Consider the following 18,724-nt stretch of genomic DNA (forward strand, 5'->3'; position numbering starts at 1 on the left):
ACATCTGTAGACTCTCTGTTGGTAGAACGGGACGACTGCATCTGTAAAGTGTTGTCACTGCTGATTGGGGCTTATTTTTATACACCCTTGCATTAAAACATTCGTAGTTTAAAATGTAAATTCTAATGACCTAGTTTAATTTTGACATTTTGTAGACAAAAGGATTAGTCAGTGCATTGAGGAGATAATCTGTTGTGATCTGTAATGATTATTTGCGTCTGTAATTGGCTTACAGTGACTTAAAACTAATCTTTTAAGTTTTATGGGAAGAAGGAAGAAGATCAATGTAAGGGCTGCACAATGTGGTACCAACATATTATTATTATATATATATATATGATTATTTTCTGACTTATATTGCGATATGATACAGAATTAGTGTGGGAATTATTATTTTTGCGTCACAATTTTTTTTGTGTCTGTGCCAAACAAACACGTTCTCTCAAATCTGAAGTAGAAGATTTGTAAGCCATCCCTGCGTCACTCCAGTACGTCATTATAATGCTGCTTTAACACATTTTAGCTTTTATCAAACAACTGCAGCTTCTGTGATTTACATATCGAAGTAGAACAAATCGATAATAATTCGATTAAGTTGTGCAGCCTTAGATAAGTGTGTAGTGTTTCTGGGTGTCTTTGCAGTGTGCATAAGAATGATTTCAGTGGAAAGTCGAGGCGAAGCCAGCACAGCTGCACTTGTAATCAGAGTACTTTGCATACAGTCTGTCCGACAGTAACCTCAGCCAACATAGCTGCAACGTGTGTTTTAAGTGTGTGTGCATGGGAGTATCTCTGTAGGGGGATGGGTTTGAGTTTCATATCATCATCTCAAGTGTGTGTGTGTGTGTGTCACTTCCCCCATCCTATTCATTTGGCTTGCGTGGCCTTATATGGAAAACCAGTCTTGTGGTGTGAGCAGTTTAAGCCAATCAGGTTGCTTTTGGGTGATCCAGGAAGAGGGGGGCATGTGTCTGGAGGAAGCTGGCAGGCCTGTCTGGGTGGGGTTTTCAGGGGGTGGGACCTACAGAGCCGGCTGGTGTTTGAAAATGAATGATATGCCGCTCAAGTTGTAGAAACAGCGGACAGAGAGAGTGTGTGTGTGTGTTTAGCGGCAAACTGAAGCCACCGCATTTACAGAAAAGAGGAAAAAGGAAGAGTGGACGATTTCAGAGAAAACCTTCTAATACAAACTGGGAATTAACCTCCAGCAATGCAATGTGAGTACCTCAGTTTATATTTCTGTGATGTGTAGCTCAGTAGTCCTTTTAATTTCCAGCTTTCACTTACATCAGTTTTTTTTTTTTAAAGAAACCAGTAGGTAATAAGAGAAAGAACAGCTTGCTTATGTGTGTATTTCATGTGTGATTAAACAGGTTTTATATGAATTAATCAGTTAATTTACGTGGTTATCGTTTGGCGTAACCATTCGCTGACAATAACTCTACAGCTGTTATTAAATAGAGCTTATTTTTGCCCTTTTCATAAGAGCCCAGCTGTGATTCAGAGTAACTGTAATCTGTATATTTCAACATAAGTGAAATATATGGCTCAATCACCTCCTCCACAACGTGAGGACAGCTGCTCGCTTGCAAAAGGGTGTAACCCAACCAGATCTCTGTGAATTTGCCAGATAACAACTAACAATGAATGAATACATTTAAAGCTTTGCCCCATTTTATAAAAAAAAACATTGGCATTGGATCAAACATCCTAAGCTTGGACTGGTATCCTGTATAGTGAGGATGCTGAGGATCACGCCCGGTCGTAAACCGCTCTGACAGGGTTTAGAGGCAGCAGCTGGCTGAGGATGCGGATCATTCAGAGGAGGTATTGATGGAAAATCAGGTCAGGTGGAGATGGCTGCTAACATGGACAAGGAGAGACGACGCAGACAGAACTGGAGGGAGGGTGTGGGGTTTCGTCTGTACTGTTTCACAGGGGATTAACATAACTTTGCATGGTGGTATTGTGTTGGGGAGAGTCCCTTGTTTGAATGTAAGCATTCAGGTTTATGTGGTTGTGATAAACACTTCTTCTATATTCAACAGTGATTAAAAAAAGGATGTTATCCATCCAACTGTTGCGTTTTCCCCTTCATGAATTGAGCAGCTGGTGCAACGCACGACTGCTCTACATTTATAATCCTCTCCTGATTGCATGCATGCAGTTGCAATAATAATGTCAGTTTGCGCAGTGCTGAACCCATCAGATAATTCATGCTGGGTACATCAAATGCTTCCTGTCTTTCTGGGCTGAAAGGGAATATCAAACCCAAGTAGAGCTCAAACAAATAGTCAGTTGACAACTAAAAATGGTCAACAAGTTAAATATATTTAGGTTTTGGTGATCAAACAAAAAACAGACATTTGAAGACGTCCCCCCCCCCTTTGGGTTCTGGGCCACCTTCATTTTAAATAATTAGACAAAACAATCAATAGATTGGCAGCATACTGAAAATCAATAGTTGCAGCCCATCTGCCTCAGGAGACCAAGGATTTACTGTTGGTTGCTAAGAAGTTGAAGTGAATCCCGTAAACACATCCTATGGGTGAACCACAGCATTTTGAGGAAATGGATTATAACTAATGTGAAAGTGAAAGTTTACCAGGCAGGAGATTTTATTTTTGGGGAAAATCACAGATGAATAACTCGGTAACCCTTGATGACAAACGATGACAAACGATTGATGTTTATAGGTCATTTCATATGCCTGACAAGAAGCAGGGGGGGGGGGTCGCCACGCCAGACCTAAATCAGAGACACACATCTCAAATCTTTATTCTTGATCTGAACGTGTTGGACTCATGTGATGAACGCTCATCAGACCAAAATGGTTTGTAATGAAGAAGGGGAGAAGCAAGAAATAGCCTTGGGGTTTTTTTTTATTTTTTCCAGTCTGATGTTAAAAGCTATATTGGTCCAGACATGGAGGGTGCAAGTGACTGAACCTTTTCTTAAGATCAGTGTCACGCCCCCCCCCCAACCAACCCTTCCCATCCCTTGACCCCCAGTGTGCTTGAAGACCAAAACAATGACAGAGCACAAAGAAATAAGAGGAGGGAGGGTGGGAGAGGGGGGGATTTAAAATGTCTGCCCCAAAAACCCCAATACCCAAGTTCATCCCATACTTTTCTGCCTCCGCCATCAAGTTATCTTCTTTTTTTTTTTAATTCTGCTGAAAAAAACCACATCCACTGACAGCTGTGTGTCCTTGAGGAATCTGCAGCTGCACTGAGAGGAAGAGGCGAAGTAAAATGGCAGCTTTGAGTTTGTCCATGTGAGCAGTGGTGAGATCACCCTGTGACATTTGTCCTCTCGGCTGTGAGACCTTCAGGCCTCCGTAGTGACGACGAGGGTCACCGTCTGCCACATTACTGAAGTAGGGTGGGTTTTTATTTAACAGTAGTCCAGAATTTGAGGTACAATTAACACATTGAAAGAATCCATTTTAGCTGTTTTTAAAAGCCTTTTGAAAGGTGTGGTTGTCAAATATGCGTTAAATTCTTGACTCTTTTTTAAGCGTGACGGAACAAACTTTCTCCGTGGAGCCTGTTTTTTTTCTTTCTTTCCTTTCCACTTGTTCAAATCCCAGTTGTCCCAACAGTAATGGTAGGCTGCTACCACAATAGGCAGACAAAAAGCCACTGGTATGTGTTTTCAGCTCGCTTGAATAAACAGGCCAGCAGCAGCAGCTCAGACCAGTTATTTACCAAAGAGGGGAGCGTCATGGAGGTGTTGGTGCGACAGTAGGCCAGCGGTGAGGGTTTATTGTTTGGGGAGGCTTTCGTGTGTTTCCTGTGATGAGGTAATGGTCAGGCCCATTTCAACTCACACCATAACACAATGTAGATGGTGCAGGATGAGCCCTCGTCATCTAAACGTTTGGTTTCATAATCAGATTTAGCTTTATCTTCACGGCTTTCATCAGATTTTGAAGGGGTGGAGCGGTGGAAACGTTTTTTTAGAAGGTGTTTTGTTGACCAAGCACGGCGATGAAAGGCAATCTGTGGCAAGACTTTCCACTTTGCCAGCTTGGCTCCGTATGTTCTCCACGCTGTTGCCGTACAACCGAATTTTGTGAACAGTGGTAGTTAGGTAGTACAGATAAAGACAGTGTTTGTTTAAGCAGCTCATAAAAAGCCAGCTATAAAGGTTGATAATAAACGAGCTGCAGCTAAACATAGTGGTGGTCCTCTGAGCGATTTCCTGTCAGCGTTCTACATTTACAGTACGTCTTTTTCTCTATTTATTCAGCAGCGATCAGCCACCATATATATCGTCAATATTTAGGTTGTGTCTTAATGAAATGTCCTAACAACTGATTATACGCTGCACAAGAGCCAAAAACAGGAATAGATGTGTAAACTTAACCCCAGCTTCAACGGGGGATGGAAAAATAATGTGACCCTGGTGTCAACGACACTCAGATGAGAGTCTTGTGAGTCGTAGAAGCTGCCAGCTGTCACATGTTGGTGTTACTATCTCGCAATTAGACCAGAGGAGTGATCCTTTTTTCTGTTTTTTAAAAAGTCAAAAAAGTATCTTCTCAGGACCAAGACCAGGTTTTAATCTTACTCCAAAAGTCTGTTTCTAGTTTTCTTATCAAGGAAAAACAAGCAACCTGAAATAACGATCTCAGGAGTAAACCCTCGGTTGAGCCCTGCTATCAGCACAACAATATCTACACATCAGATTATTTACAATATTTACAACAGACAACTCCCAAAGAGGACCCACTATTATTAAACAAACAAACTAGCAATAAAGTGTAAAAAATGAACAATCAGTGGCACTCAGAAGTAACTCAATGTACGAAATTAGGGCTTAAACAATAAGTTGATCGACTGACAGCTAATGGGCATTTTAATAATTGATCAATCGTTCCAGGCATTTTAAAGGCAAAAACTTCATCTATTCTCTGGTTGTAGCGTCTCAGTTTTGACAATTTGCTTCTTTTCGCTGTTTATATCAGTGTGAACCAAATATCTTTAGATTTAGGAAAGAAGATATTGAGTATTAGGCATTTCTTCACAATTGTCTGACATTTTATAGACTAAACAAAACAATTAATTGGTTAATTCAATTTAAATTATTCCAATTACTTAATTTTCCATGAGTAACACATTTGTGCAAATACAACGATCACAGACTGTCATAGCACAGTCTTTGCCCTGATTATTTAATCATCGTGTGCAGCCATGATATAATTGAGAAATAAACAGTGGATTAATCGTTAATGAAAATAATCACTGGTTGCAGCCGTACACTAAATGCTAATCGCCACTAAGTAGCTCAGCAAGAGGAAGACAGATGAGATTTGGACGTGATTAAAAAGGTTTAAACTCCTCGTGGGTTGTGCTTACACTACTTTGTGTATCCACGTGTGGCTTCTGTCATCCTCTTTATCATCTGAAACTGCTGCTGTGCTTGTTAAATGTACTAACAAGCCCTTCTCTCTCTCTTCCAGTGACTGTGTGCGAACCCACCGCCATGTCAGAAGCCGTGGTGATGGAGCCACCCAGAGCAGGCGGCCTCCTGGAGTCGTCCTGCGGCGCTGGAGACAGCGCGGCATCCCTCGATGACGGCATCGTGGACACAGCAAAGTAGGTCCAAACAAATGCATCCTGCGACACCTTGACACCGCTGTCTCGAGGGCTTTGGTTCCCAACCAGGGTGCTAGGAGGTGAATCTGAGGGGGTCACAACATTATAATGAGTTACAGAAGAAGAACAAACACATTTTTCTGTTCCATGAGGCCACGTTAGAGCATCGGTTGCTCACATAATGTTAGTAATTGTCAAGTCTCATTGTGTAGAGGATTACATACCTGTCAGTGAGATCAGAGTGGTTTTATCACTTTTAACAACTTTAATTAAATACACTAATAATATAAACTTAACTTTGAACTATTATTGTGAGGGTTTACAAGATAATACAAGTTGAGATGAAGGTACATTCTGTACTTTCAGGTTGATTATGAGTTAACGGTCTGTTGGGAGCCCTCGTTTTCCCCCCATGACTCAATTCAGGGTCAAGTTTCTGCCTGTGGTTTTCCCCTAGAGTGTCACTCAGTCACTTTGGGAATCACCTTTCCTTTGTTAGGTGACATGTTTTTTTGTGCTTTCCTTTTTTCTGCAGCGAGTCCTCAGAGGAAGAGTCCACAGGGGAAAGAGAAGAGGAGATTGGTGCACATAATGAAGTCACACGCAGCACCAAGACTACAGAGGTCTCTGCTGAACAGACCTCAAACACACAGACAGGTGAGGGTTGGAAAAAAACACCAGAATGTGTTTACTCTTTCTTGGCTCCTCCCTAAACTCTAACATTTAGTGAGGGTGGTGCAGACAGATTAAAATTCTGAGCAATAAACAGACACAACTGGGCTATATGTTCTGAGTTGGCTCTTGTCGCTGAAGTCAGCACTAGTGATGGTGTGTTTTTTACTCAGGAGGAAGTTTCAGAGAGGAAATGAGGCCAAACAGAAGTTCCTGCATTTTTTGGCAGAACAATTTGACTTTCCTTTTCCTGCTTTCAGTCTCCACTTTGACATTCCTTCCTGTCTTAGTCACGAGAAAAATACTCATACCTCCCATTTCTTGATATTTGTTTAGTTTTAGTTTTGACTATGACAACACTGATCTTGTGGTTCAGGGACTGCTTACTGGACCCTTTATAAGTACCACCAAGTGAGCTGGAATCTGTTTAATATGTTATATTCGTTTGGATTCATAGGATTATAGATTTTTTTAGTCATTGTTAGATTTACTTACTGAATGAAATATAATTAAATTGAACCATCAACGTCTGCTGCTGGTGAAAAGATTCCTTGTCCTGCCTTCTCGTCTGCTCCGTGTCCTGATCACCAGCTGCTTGTGTTCAGTCATAAATCCACCATCATTTGGTTCCTCTGTCTGCAATATGACACCATCGTACATTGAAAGTATCTCGCTGGCTGTTTGTTCAGTGGCCCGTTTTTCTTTCTGATTGTAAAAAAACACACAAAATGGAAGTTGTGCTTTCCTAATTTCTAATCAACAAGTAAAAGAAAATGTCCCTCGGTTCATTGATTCTATCACTGTGAAGGTCTCTGAATGTGGCAGCATTACATTAAAAATAGGTCCAACAGGGCAACAAGCGCTAAGATGATCAGACAGATTGTGACCAAGCCAACAATTTAGCTATATTAACTAAAGGTAAAATCAAAGGTGTGAACTCATGATGATCCCTCACTGCATAGCAGACTGTGTGTGTGTGTGTGTGTGTGTGTGTGTGTGTACACAACTATCACCATTTAGTTAGTAAGTTAGTTTAACAAGGAAGTTGTTCTGTAAATTGAAACAGATGTTTACACTGGATGGGGCTGTGGTTGTTTTACTGTTTGCTTAATGAGTTTGGTTGACATACATTTTACAACCTGTATGCAGATGGATCATATTTACTGTTCAACAGCCTATGAGGTCAATATAATAGTGAAATAATATTGACTTTAAACTACATCTGTTCAACCTGAAGTAAGACTTTGTTTGTTTTTTCTGTGCTTGTTTGTAGCTTTAATATCGTGCCAGACAGTGAGAGGCATCCCCTCTAAAATGACAAAAACTGTTGCAAGTCACATGGAGATTAGGGAAACAAAAATATTCCACCAGAAATTTTAGTTCTGGGTGCTTCTTGGGGAAAGAAGTCTTAACTTGAAATCTTTAACCTTACGTTTTCTAGTGAAAGCCCAGCGCCCGAACTCGCTGTCGGTGCAAGCTGCAGGAGAGCCCGGCCTGTGGACGTCACAGGGGGAGGCAGACGTGAAACTGAGGATGGGGGACTCTGGCCTGGCTGCAGAGACCCCTTTGACCGTTAACCAGATGTTCACTTCAGCTGTCGAGCGCTTTGGCAACCGTACAGCTCTGAGCTGGAAGGAGGGCGAGCAGCAGAAGAGCCTGAACTACAGTGAATACTACCAGACCTGCCGCACTGCCGCCAAGAGCTTCCTTAAGGTACTTGTTTTTATCTACTGAGTAATCTACTATAAACAGTGCTCATATATGAAAGGATCAGTGCAGATCCAGGTGGAATATGTCACCCTAAGTGGCATCTAGTGGGGTTTAGTGGCAGAGAGTAACTTCGCTGTTTCACCCTCCTCTTCCAAGCTACTGTAGAAACATGGCAGACTCCAATTAAGGCGATCCACAGCGTCTCTAGATGAATAAGTCTCATTCTAAGGAAACAAAAACACAACAATTCTTATTTTCAGATCATTATACACTAATGAAAACATACCTATGAATATGACATGCAATAAGATCCTCTTAAATGTTACACACTGGATCTTTTTTATTGACTTTTCTGACATTTTATAGACACAACAAACAACAAATAACTGGCCATAAAATGTCAGATGAATCGATAATGAAAATAATTGTTGGTGCAGCTCGAACACACACAGTAGCCGGTGGTTAATGTGTAGCTCAGGTTCATAGATCTTATAATAGATAAGTGAGGAAATCTAATTATTTCAGATCTATGAGTTGTTGCTTCCTCAGGTTTACTGGAAACCCAACCCAGAACATTTCAGTGCCGGGTAATTTTAGGACACAGTGTTGCAATTACAGAATTTCCTCAGGGGTAGTCTCATTTCAATTTCAGTTACACAACGCCTGAAAAGTGAAGAGAATTATCTGTAAAGACACACTTTGTTTATATACACCCAGAGCAACGATTGTCCTCCAGTATCAAAAAGGTCTAAGATGTCTTTTTTAGTTCTAAACAATCGACTTTTGTTGTCATTGTCCGGTCTTGTGGCGGTGAATTTGACTTTATGCCAAGTCAGTCTAGACGACCCTCGACGCAGCACGAAGGAGTCAGGCTGAAATGTCAGTGAGACAGCTCTGGGCAGGCCTCAGCTGTTCACACGGGACAGGGCACGTTATTGTTTGTTGTGAAGCCCAACGCAGTTAGTCAGCATGCAGACTCAGCAGGAGTCACACACACGAAGACGTACTTAGACGTGTCCTTTTCTGTACTCGTACATTCAAACCAACCTGAATTCGGTGCACCCACACGCGCTATGCAACAGGAAACTTGATTTAGGTCAAAAGTTTATGATGCACAGCTCCCAGTGTAACAATGAAGGCTTCTTTAGGCTCTGAGCAGTTAACGAAACACACTCAAATCCCACAAAGGGGTCACGAGCCTCAGATATTATATTCCAACTACTGTTATTAAAGACTTTGTGAGTTATTTAAAGCTCATGGCAGTGTTGAACGTGGTATCAGTTTCCATTGTGACAGTCTTTGCGTACATTTCGCTGTATGTCTGTTTCTACGGTAACGGTTGCCGCAGCGATGTGCTTCAAGTAAACCCTGAGCTCTGATCACTCCACATGTGTTCAGCAATAAGGACTAATTTATGTTTAAGACTGATTTAAATGTGTGTATGAAGAGTTTCATGAGGAAAGAAGAATGCTTTCCACTGACTTTAGTATATTTTACATTGTTTATTTCTCCAAACTGTGTTTAACAAGTAAATTGGGGCATTGCAGAGGCTTAGGAAATGAGACATGTACCGCACAAACTGCAATGTCCCCCAGTTTGAATCCAGCTGGGGGCCTTTGTATGTCACCCCCCTTTCTCTCCCCACATTTCCTGTTTGCCTCTCAGCTGCATTCTGGCCAAAAAATGCCCCCCAAAATGAAACAGAACAGCTTAAAGGAAAGAGAGATTACACTGTACCTGCAATGTCCCGGCTAATTTATAAACTGGAAATGGATGTGCGCGATATAACCCAATATTATTTCTAGGATTAGTTAACTATGTGTTATTTAATTTATGCTTAACAAGTGTGTGTTGTCTTTCTGCAGCTCGGTCTGCAGCGCTACCATGGCGTCGGCATCCTGGGCTTCAACTCCAGCGAGTGGTTCATCGCTGACATTGGAGCCATTCTGGCAGGGTGAGTTCCTTCATCATCTCCGAACCTGTGTGGTGTTATGTGATGGTCTGCGATGAACTCAGTGTCGCCTCACTCACGGCATGTCTGCAAACTATGTGTTTACGTGTGTAATGAACTGCATGCGTGTCTAACATACCTAAGTGGTGCAGAGCGTGACTTGAAATGCGAGTACACCGGAGCACAACCTCTGCTGTCACCCCCTTCAGCACGTAGCCACTTAGCTTAAAGGCATCTTGATTGATAGATTCCAGCGCTATGTTTAACAGTAAAGCTGATGAACTGCAGCAAAGAACATTAACTCAAATTCTTAAATATAATTTTGAGATACTTGTACTTTATTTGGGTGTTTTCCAAAGCTCCACCTCAACCAGCTGCAAGTGAAATGCTGCTTACTAAGGATGCACTGATACCAGTATCTCTATATTCTCTCTCTGTACTCGTGATTATAATCATAAAAGTATTCTGATACTACAACTGATACCACACGTGACGTTATGTAACCTCTCAATAGCTGAGCAGGTAGACAGAGGTGATGCAATGGGTAATACTATTTAATTTTACTTAAATGCAGGACTTTAACTTGTTACGGAGTATTTCTACACTGTTTTATTGGTACTTTAACTTAAGTAAATGTTTGAGTACTTCTTCCACCACTGATGAACTGTGCAGATCACATAACAGTAATCAGACGTCTCTCTTCTGCGGTGATTGCATAAATACTCCAGCATGCAGTGCCCCAACAGAAATCAAACGCTGTGCTTCCTTCAGCGAGCTGAAATAGACAGAAACTGAGTGCATATGAGAAACCAACAGCCCTTTTAATTAAAAACCTAACCCATTGATTGGTCACAGCCGGATTTGCCTCAACTGAGCTGCTTACATTACCAAACGTGTTACATTGACAGTGGGGTTTTTCACGCTGTCGGTGACATTTTCTTATTTACTGGATTTCTTGGAAGGCTGGAAAACAACAACAACAAGAGTTCACTGAGGAACATGAGTTTGGTTATACAGGAGATTAGTACATGTACAGTGCATTCCCCTTGTGTGCTGAAGACTGTAACACATGTGGATTCCAGTGGTCTCCCACGCCTACTGTCTGCTCATTCAGTGCTGATGCAGGGCATTAAGAATGTACTGAAACTACCATCAACCAGTCAAACCAGTACTGAGCCGGTGACGAGCCAAATCAAAGGTATAGTTTACAAACTCAGTGGGAGACTCGTGTTTGCTGCAGATCAAGTTTCTGGAAAGCAAAATGAAAAGCATTTGAATTGAATTGAAAACAAAACATCAGACAAAAATGGAGAGAATACAGAACGTTAGAGAAGATACTTAAGCTTGTAAAGTCAGTGCAGATGATTGTAGTCTGATCAGACACAGTGGAGATGGTTTTGGGACGTCTGCTACAGCAGGGTTACTACATACAATCTTCCAAAGTAGCAAAAAGGGTGTTAGGATAAGAGAAGTCTGACTTGTCCTTTTGTGTGTGTTGCAGTGGGTTTGCTGTGGGCATCTACACCACCAACTCTCCCGAGGCATGCCAGTATGTAGCAGACAACTGCAGGGCCAATATCATTGTGGTGGAGAACCACAAACAGCTGCAGAAGATCCTTCAGGTGAGATCAGAAATGGTTGATTCACTGCATTTAAACACTGTGAACAGCTGTGAATTAAAGATATTAATACAAATACAGTTACAATAAAGTTTCTTTACCATACGTCATGTAGGAAATCTGTCTTCTGTGTCCCAGTTTCATACTAAATATGTATTGATGTTTACAGTGTGAATAACCTTCCAGTCTTTATTGGTCTATAGTGGTTTTGATGTTAGTTTAAAATAAATAAACACACTTAATGATTTTCTATTACCAGGAAATGATACAATATTTCCTCTGTCACTGATAATAAAAAGTTATTTTAGTTTTTTTTTCCTCCTGGAGCTGTTTATATCCAGCAGTGAACAACTCCATTCATACACATTTACTCTTTAATCTGCATACTGACTTTCTCAATGTGAACACACTATGTACTTAAAACCTGAATTAGAATTAGTATGCAGTGTGAATTTGGGACACAACTATAGATTTTTTTTCATGTACTCATTCGATTGTATCCTGTTTGCTCGCAGGTTGAAGACAAGCTGCCACACTTGAAAGCCATTATCCAGTACAAAGATGCACTAAAAGAGAAGAGACCAAATCTGTATACAGTAAGCACATTTATCTGCGTAAGAGAAACACAAAAGGATTCCCGTCGTTCGAGTAGCATCTTCTAAGTGATTTTTGTTTGTGCGCTTCAGTGGGCGGAGTTCATGGAGCTCGGACGCGACGAGCCCGACGAACCCCTCGACACGATCATCTCCAGCCAGAAGCCCAACCAATGCTGCACGCTCATCTACACCTCAGGAACCACAGGCCAGCCCAAAGGAGTCATGCTCAGCCATGATAATGTAAGTTGCATGAGCCAAGTGTGTTTTTGTTTTTTGACCTCTGAGAGAATTGAGGTGTCACAGGTTCGGCTCCTGACACTGACAGCATGAACACGCTCCTGTTTCGTAAGCGGGGAGAAAAGTGCAGATGCTGCTGACAGTCGGGCGTATTGTTCTGCTTGTTAGGCAGGTTTCTGCTCGGGTATCTGTTGAAATATTTTAAGGAAATAAAATTACTTCCCCTCGTGTGTTCAGGACTCTGGACCGAACGATGTGCTGTAGTCCTGTTGAACTATAAACTCGTTAACTTGGCACCTGACTGTCTGAAAACAAGTTTTTAATTGATTCATACACGTATTTTATTATTGTCAAAGTTCACTTACAGAGCGACAAAACACTCATATACATTCCCACACTGTGTCTCTATGTGACCTCTCCTACATAAAACAATTAAGATGCATCATATTGACGGTATTCCTCTCTTCTTCCCCTCAGCTGACGTGGACCGCGCTCTCCACCAGCCGCCACGTGCATCTGACAGACGCCACTCAGGCCCAGGAGCTGGTGGTCAGCTACCTGCCGCTCAGCCACATCGCTGCTCAAATGGTCGACATCTGGGTCACCATGAAGGTCGGAGGGGCGACCTACTTCGCCCAGCCGGACGCGCTGAAGGTGAGATACATTAGTCCTGTAAACACAAAATATGTGGGCCACTATTTACTGCAGGAAAAACAGGCTGTTTGAATTAGAATCAGCATGTCAGCAGCCATCACAATTACATTAATTAATGCCGTACATCTTTGATGTATTATACATTTGTGCAGCACCTTTAATGCAGAAACAAAGCCCAGATAGCTTCACAAAAACAGGGTTAAAACAATGCTTAGCAGAGAACTATAAAACGTTACAAACGATACAAATAAGAGAAATAAGAAACACAGTTCAGAGAAATTATGGTTATCCGAAATATAAAGCCTGATTTCAAAAGATGGGTCTAAAAATAGGAAGCCAGCTTGCCACTCTAAGATCAAGGGGGAGGGTGTTTCATAGTTTAGGGGCATAAAAACAGAGGATAACATATCTCTGATCCTGGAACCCGTCATGTGAATCTTCCATAACGTCTCCTTTCATAGGAATTTATCTGCGGTGTAAAAACACGTCTGGTATGCTGCTGCCTCTCAGGGCTCTTTATTTCTTTGGGTTTTTCCCCATCGTTATCATCGCCCTTACACATTTATTAGTGTGTAATGTAGTTAGGAGAGGCAAATTGCAGTATCCTGAGGGGGGACATGTATGAAAAAGCTTCTTTTCATGTAGTATTTTTGCCTCGTATTGCGGTCGGAGACTTTCCTACTCACTTCCTCTCCATGTGAGCTGTAAACTACAAGTGATATTTGTGTTTCTTTTTATCAGGGCTCTCTGGTAAACACCCTGAAGGAAGTGCGTCCCACAGCTTTCATGGGCGTTCCACGTGTCTGGGAGAAGATGCAGGAGAAGATGAAGTCAATCGGAGCCAAGTCTTCGACTGTGCGCAGGAAGGTGGCCGCCTGGGCCAAAGATGTCGGTCTGCAAACGAACCTGACCAAGATTAATCAGTATGTGCACGTTATGAACTTACAGCTTTATTTAGAAATGGTTAAATCGTTCCTGTTTCCATGCTCTGCTTCTGTCTTTTTACTGAAATGTTATTATCTTCTGTTGTACTTCACTACAGCCGTGCTTTAGTGGCTCTTTGAGGCTCTGTAAGTGTAATCTTTACCATGATCACCATCTTAGTGTGTGGCCTTAGCATGCTAACATTTGCTTAATGGCATTAAATACAGCTAAGGCAAATGAGGATTGCATTAGCTTTGCAGGAATTTGAAACCAAAGTACTGGATATATTGAAATTTTGACCAGATGATGGTGCTAGAGGAAAAGTGAGTTTTCTCACTGCATCCTGTGGGGGATATGAATGTGTATACCAAATATTATCACAATCCATCCAGTAATTGTTGAAAAATGTCATTTTAAACTCACAAAAGTCAACCTCATGGTGGCACTAGAAGTAAAGATAGGGAGGATTCATCCTTGGCTCTAAACACAGTTTTCGTCTCTCCTCAGAAACGCAGCAGCTGGCCGCACACCGATCAGCTATCGCATAGCTAAAAAGCTTGTGTTCAAAAAGGTGCGCAAAGCCCTGGGCCTGGACCGCTGCACCAAGTGCTACACAGGCGCCGCACCCATCACCAAAGACACCCTGGAGTTCTTCCTCAGCCTGGATATTCCTCTGTATGAGCTGTACGGCATGAGCGAGAGCACCGGACCTCACACAATCTCCCTCCCGGAAGCCTTCAAGCTCACCAGGTACATTTCTCTTTTTACTACTTCATTTAATTTAATTTGAGTCAGAATTTCCAGAGCCAATTCAAAACACGTGTTTGGTGCTGAATTAGATAAATGTTTTGGTGTTTTTTGTCCCTGCAGTTGTGGTAAAGAGATCCCAGGGTGCAAGACGAAGCTGCACAACCCGGACGAGGAAGGAAACGGCGAGATCTGCTTCTGGGGCCGTCACGTCTTCATGGGTTACCTCAACATGCCCGACAAGACGGAGGAGGCTCTGGATGCGGAGGGCTGGCTGCACTCAGGTGACCTGGGAAAACACGACGAGAACGGATTCCTCTTCATCACCGGAAGAATTAAAGGTACTTATTCTGTATTTCTTACAGCGCTGCATAAAGGAGAGAGGCTTAGATTCTCCTTTTTAAAGCCTCCAAAAATATGGATTCATTGTCCTGTCAGAGGAAATTGAATCTCTTTAAGCCTTAAAGACCTTTTTTCTTTATCCGTGATTAATTAAACCTGTCTGTTAATTAACCTGTCGTGTTTGATTTTTAGAGCTGATCATCACAGCTGGAGGCGAGAACATCCCTCCTGTTCCGATCGAGGATGCGGTGAAGGAGGCCGTGCCACTGATTAGCAACGCCATGCTGATCGGAGACAAGAGGAAGTTTCTGTCTATGCTGTTAACCATTAAGGTAAGTCCTCAAGGCGCCGCAGTGATGGGGAAGCTGTACTCGAGTAGATAATGGAGAGTTGTGCAGGGTATCAGATGTAACTTGTTAGCAATCTGAGATGTGAATTTGAAAACATGTCTGGCTCTCGGCTTTGTAAACATCCTATCTTTAAATATCCTTTAATCTAATCTCAGAAAGAATCATTATACTGATAGCAAAAAGAGCAGCAGTAAAAAGAGAAACACTGGTTTCTTTTCAGATGCTACCATCTAGTGGGCTTTTAGGAAACTGCATATAGACTGACCCTAGTTCCAAATTTTAAATGTTTTAAGACAATTTAAGTATTAAAAAAAAAACAACAACAAGGCAATCAAATTAAAACCTTTCATCTGTTTTCTCTCCAGTGTCAGGTAAACGCAGAGTCGGCCGATCCAGAGGATGAACTGTTGCCAGAAGCTGTGGAGTTCTGCCGGAAGCTGGGCAGCAACGCCATGCGGGTCTCTGAGATCGCAGGCGGCCGAGACCGGGCGATCCACGCCGCCATCCAGGAGGGAATCAACCGGGTCAACGAGAAGGCGACCTCCAACGCTCAGCGCATTCAAAAGTGGATCGTTCTGGATCGGGACTTCTCGGTTACAGGAGGAGAGCTGGGTGAGTGGGAAGAAGAGCGCAGTTGATGCTCTTATTTCATATATTGTATCTTATTAACAATGAAGAGGCTGAAATCCTCCTTCTGAGCCTCTAACTCAGTGGTTCCCAACATTTATTAGCTTTATACAAAGCATCATATTCTGCATGTCTATTGGTTGTGAACAGTTAAATCAAAGTCTTAGGGCTGAAACAATTAATTGATATAAAATCAATCAACAACTATATTATAATTTATTGAAAAGACCAAAAAAGACTTTCTGCTTTCCTTTGTCCTGTATGATTATATGTGAATATCTATATGGAAAACAAGCTATTGTAATAAGGCACATTGTGCTCTGGGAAGTTTAAATGGGCATTTTTCACAGTTTTCTTACTTTTTATATGAATAAATAATATAATATAAAAATATTCATCTGATTAAATTGATAAAATAACAGCCAGTTGCCTTAGAAACCATTGCTCATTACAAACATAATTTTATTATATTTTCAGTGCATTTTAGTATATTCTACATATTGTGTATACTATAGGTATTATTTAGGTTTATATCTTATTATTTTTATGGACACTCTCTATTGAGCTATTTGAATTCATTTTATTTAGTGTTTTCCTTCTTTTGATATATATTTCTCTTTGTTTAGTGCTGATACTCAAGTTAAACCTCAGATTCAATGATATCTAGTGGAGTTTAGATGATCTTTCCACGGGACTTTAAAAACCATAAACTGAGCTCAGTAACAACATCAAGATATTTATTGAGTTAAACAATCTGAATTCTTTTATTTGTTCCACAGGCCCCACCATGAAGCTGAAACGGCCGGTGGTGATGAAAATGTACAAGGAGCAGATTGAGAACTTTTATAAGGAGCTGGCGACTCCAACGACCCCCGACAACCCTCTGCCTCCCAAATAGAGCTGCTCCTCCAGCAGCAGACAGGGGGCGCTCTCCACCTCATTTATCCAACCCGCTCCCTGCCTCCGTTCCTTCTCTTGTAAAAATGTTTTCAATTTGCCTTAAGTTTTGGTCCTTGTGTCTCGGTTTACATTTTGTGGGTAAGAAGAAGAAGCCATTGTAAATTAGCTTTATGATTTTGAGGACGAATTCAACTTATTTATTTGGATGAACGGGAATATCAGCTGTTGTTTATTGCACTGCTTTACTTGAGATAAACAGAAGGAGAATCCAAAAATTAAAAAACAAGTTTATAGGATGTTTTTAAAGAAGTCATTTGTGGGTTTTTTTTTTAAATGTTCCTTTTTCTTTTTATTTATTTTTCGGTTTGCCAAAGTTTACGTGGGCCAAAAGAGCTTCAAATGAAACATTTCTAGTTCATATGAAATTCAGCAAATCATATCCAATGTTTACTGGGCTTTTACATGTAACTGGTGGTTTTCTCTCGTCGTTGTCAGCGTGGTTTCAAAGAAAATAGTCATTTATTTTGTACATGTGTTGGGGGATAAACAAATGTTGCAGAGTTATATTGAAATCTATCTCATAATAAGCATCCAAATTTTGTTTTTCATGCTGTAAAAACACGCCATTGAAGCCATATCTATTGCCTTTTTTTTAATTGTTTTGCCTACATCATCTTTAATTTGTTGTTATTTAATTTTATCTTTCAGTTGATTTTTTTCTGCCATTCATCCAGAAACCCAGAAATCTCCTCTCATGCATAATTTCTTGCACTCAAAACATGTAGAAAAAATTGTGACACGAGTGGAAAATGTATATAAAGTTAAATTATATTTAGGTTTATGGCGAATATATGAACTGCATTAGTTTTTTTTTTTTTGCTACATTTTGTGCTTCATACACATAAATGTTCAAACACTCGAGGTTTTGATCTTTGAAGACATTTCACACACGTTTTAGGAAGTGAAAGAGGTTGTTGCAGTCCAAAGAGCTGATCTTGTAAATGAAGGAATTGTATATAATTATATTGTAGGTATTTGTAGCACTCTGATAGTTCAAAGTGAAGGTTTGGGGGTTTATGGCTCGAAGTAACTGAACTTTAGGGTGAATGAAACAGAGCAATCTGTCGCTGTGTGTGTTTGTATAAAGTTAATCAAGGACATGATGGTGATTCAGAGTCAGTCAGGTTGAGTGAGTTTCTCTTTGGTCTTCACAAAGCTAAAATTAGAACAGTTTAACCTGTAATGTAAAGGTTTCGTAGTATAAACGCACCGATATCGATGTTATTTTAAGGTTTTAATCATAGCACTTTATCATTAAGGACTATTCTCTTTTTAAATGTTACTCAAACAGTTCGGTGAGAGCTCACGAGACCCCAGACAGAGCTGGATTCACTTGACCCTAAAGAGCTGTTGTCGTCGTTGTTGTTGGCGATACCAGGGTTAAAAGATTGAAATATGCATGACGCTGTGGGAGAAAAGCGAAGCAAGCCTGTGAATGTTTGTGTGTTTAATCATTCATGGAATAAAAGTTGATTAATCTGATGTTCGGAGCTCTGATGGTTCTTCTGTTTAACGTCCAAGAGTTCAGTGTGGAGGAATTACTCTAGTTTATGCAGAATAAGACCAGTTTACTGAATACTGTATATTATTATTATTAGAGTTGCAGCTGATTTTAATTGATTTATATACTGATGGGTAGTTAGTCTTATTTGAATCTATAACCACACAAACACACAAAGTAACTTGATTACTTTGTTAGTTTTGGATTACCTCAAAAGCAAACATGCAAATA

The 18,724-nt window shown here is 40.9% G+C and overlaps 1 protein-coding gene across 1 annotated transcript; it reads left to right on the forward strand.

The window, feature by feature from the left end:
- Positions 1-5,467: 5,467 nt before the first annotated feature.
- Positions 5,468-18,475, forward strand: acsbg2 (acyl-CoA synthetase bubblegum family member 2; the record flags this gene model as incomplete). Its single annotated transcript, XM_035653295.1, is given in 14 exon segments — positions 5,468-5,603; positions 6,139-6,260; positions 7,717-7,988; positions 9,851-9,939; positions 11,438-11,558; positions 12,071-12,151; positions 12,242-12,391; positions 12,866-13,042; positions 13,784-13,965; positions 14,474-14,716; positions 14,837-15,054; positions 15,248-15,387; positions 15,771-16,017; positions 16,812-18,475. Coding segments are annotated over 14 exon segments (2,297 nt in total), but the record flags the coding sequence as incomplete, so codon positions are not given.
- Positions 18,476-18,724: the final 249 nt, after the last annotated feature.

The sequence above is a fragment of the Morone saxatilis genome, unplaced genomic scaffold (assembly GCF_004916995.1).
Source record: "Morone saxatilis isolate NCDOM2014 unplaced genomic scaffold, NCSU_SB_2.0 Contig12, whole genome shotgun sequence".
Lineage (NCBI taxonomy): Eukaryota > Metazoa > Chordata > Actinopteri > Moronidae > Morone > Morone saxatilis.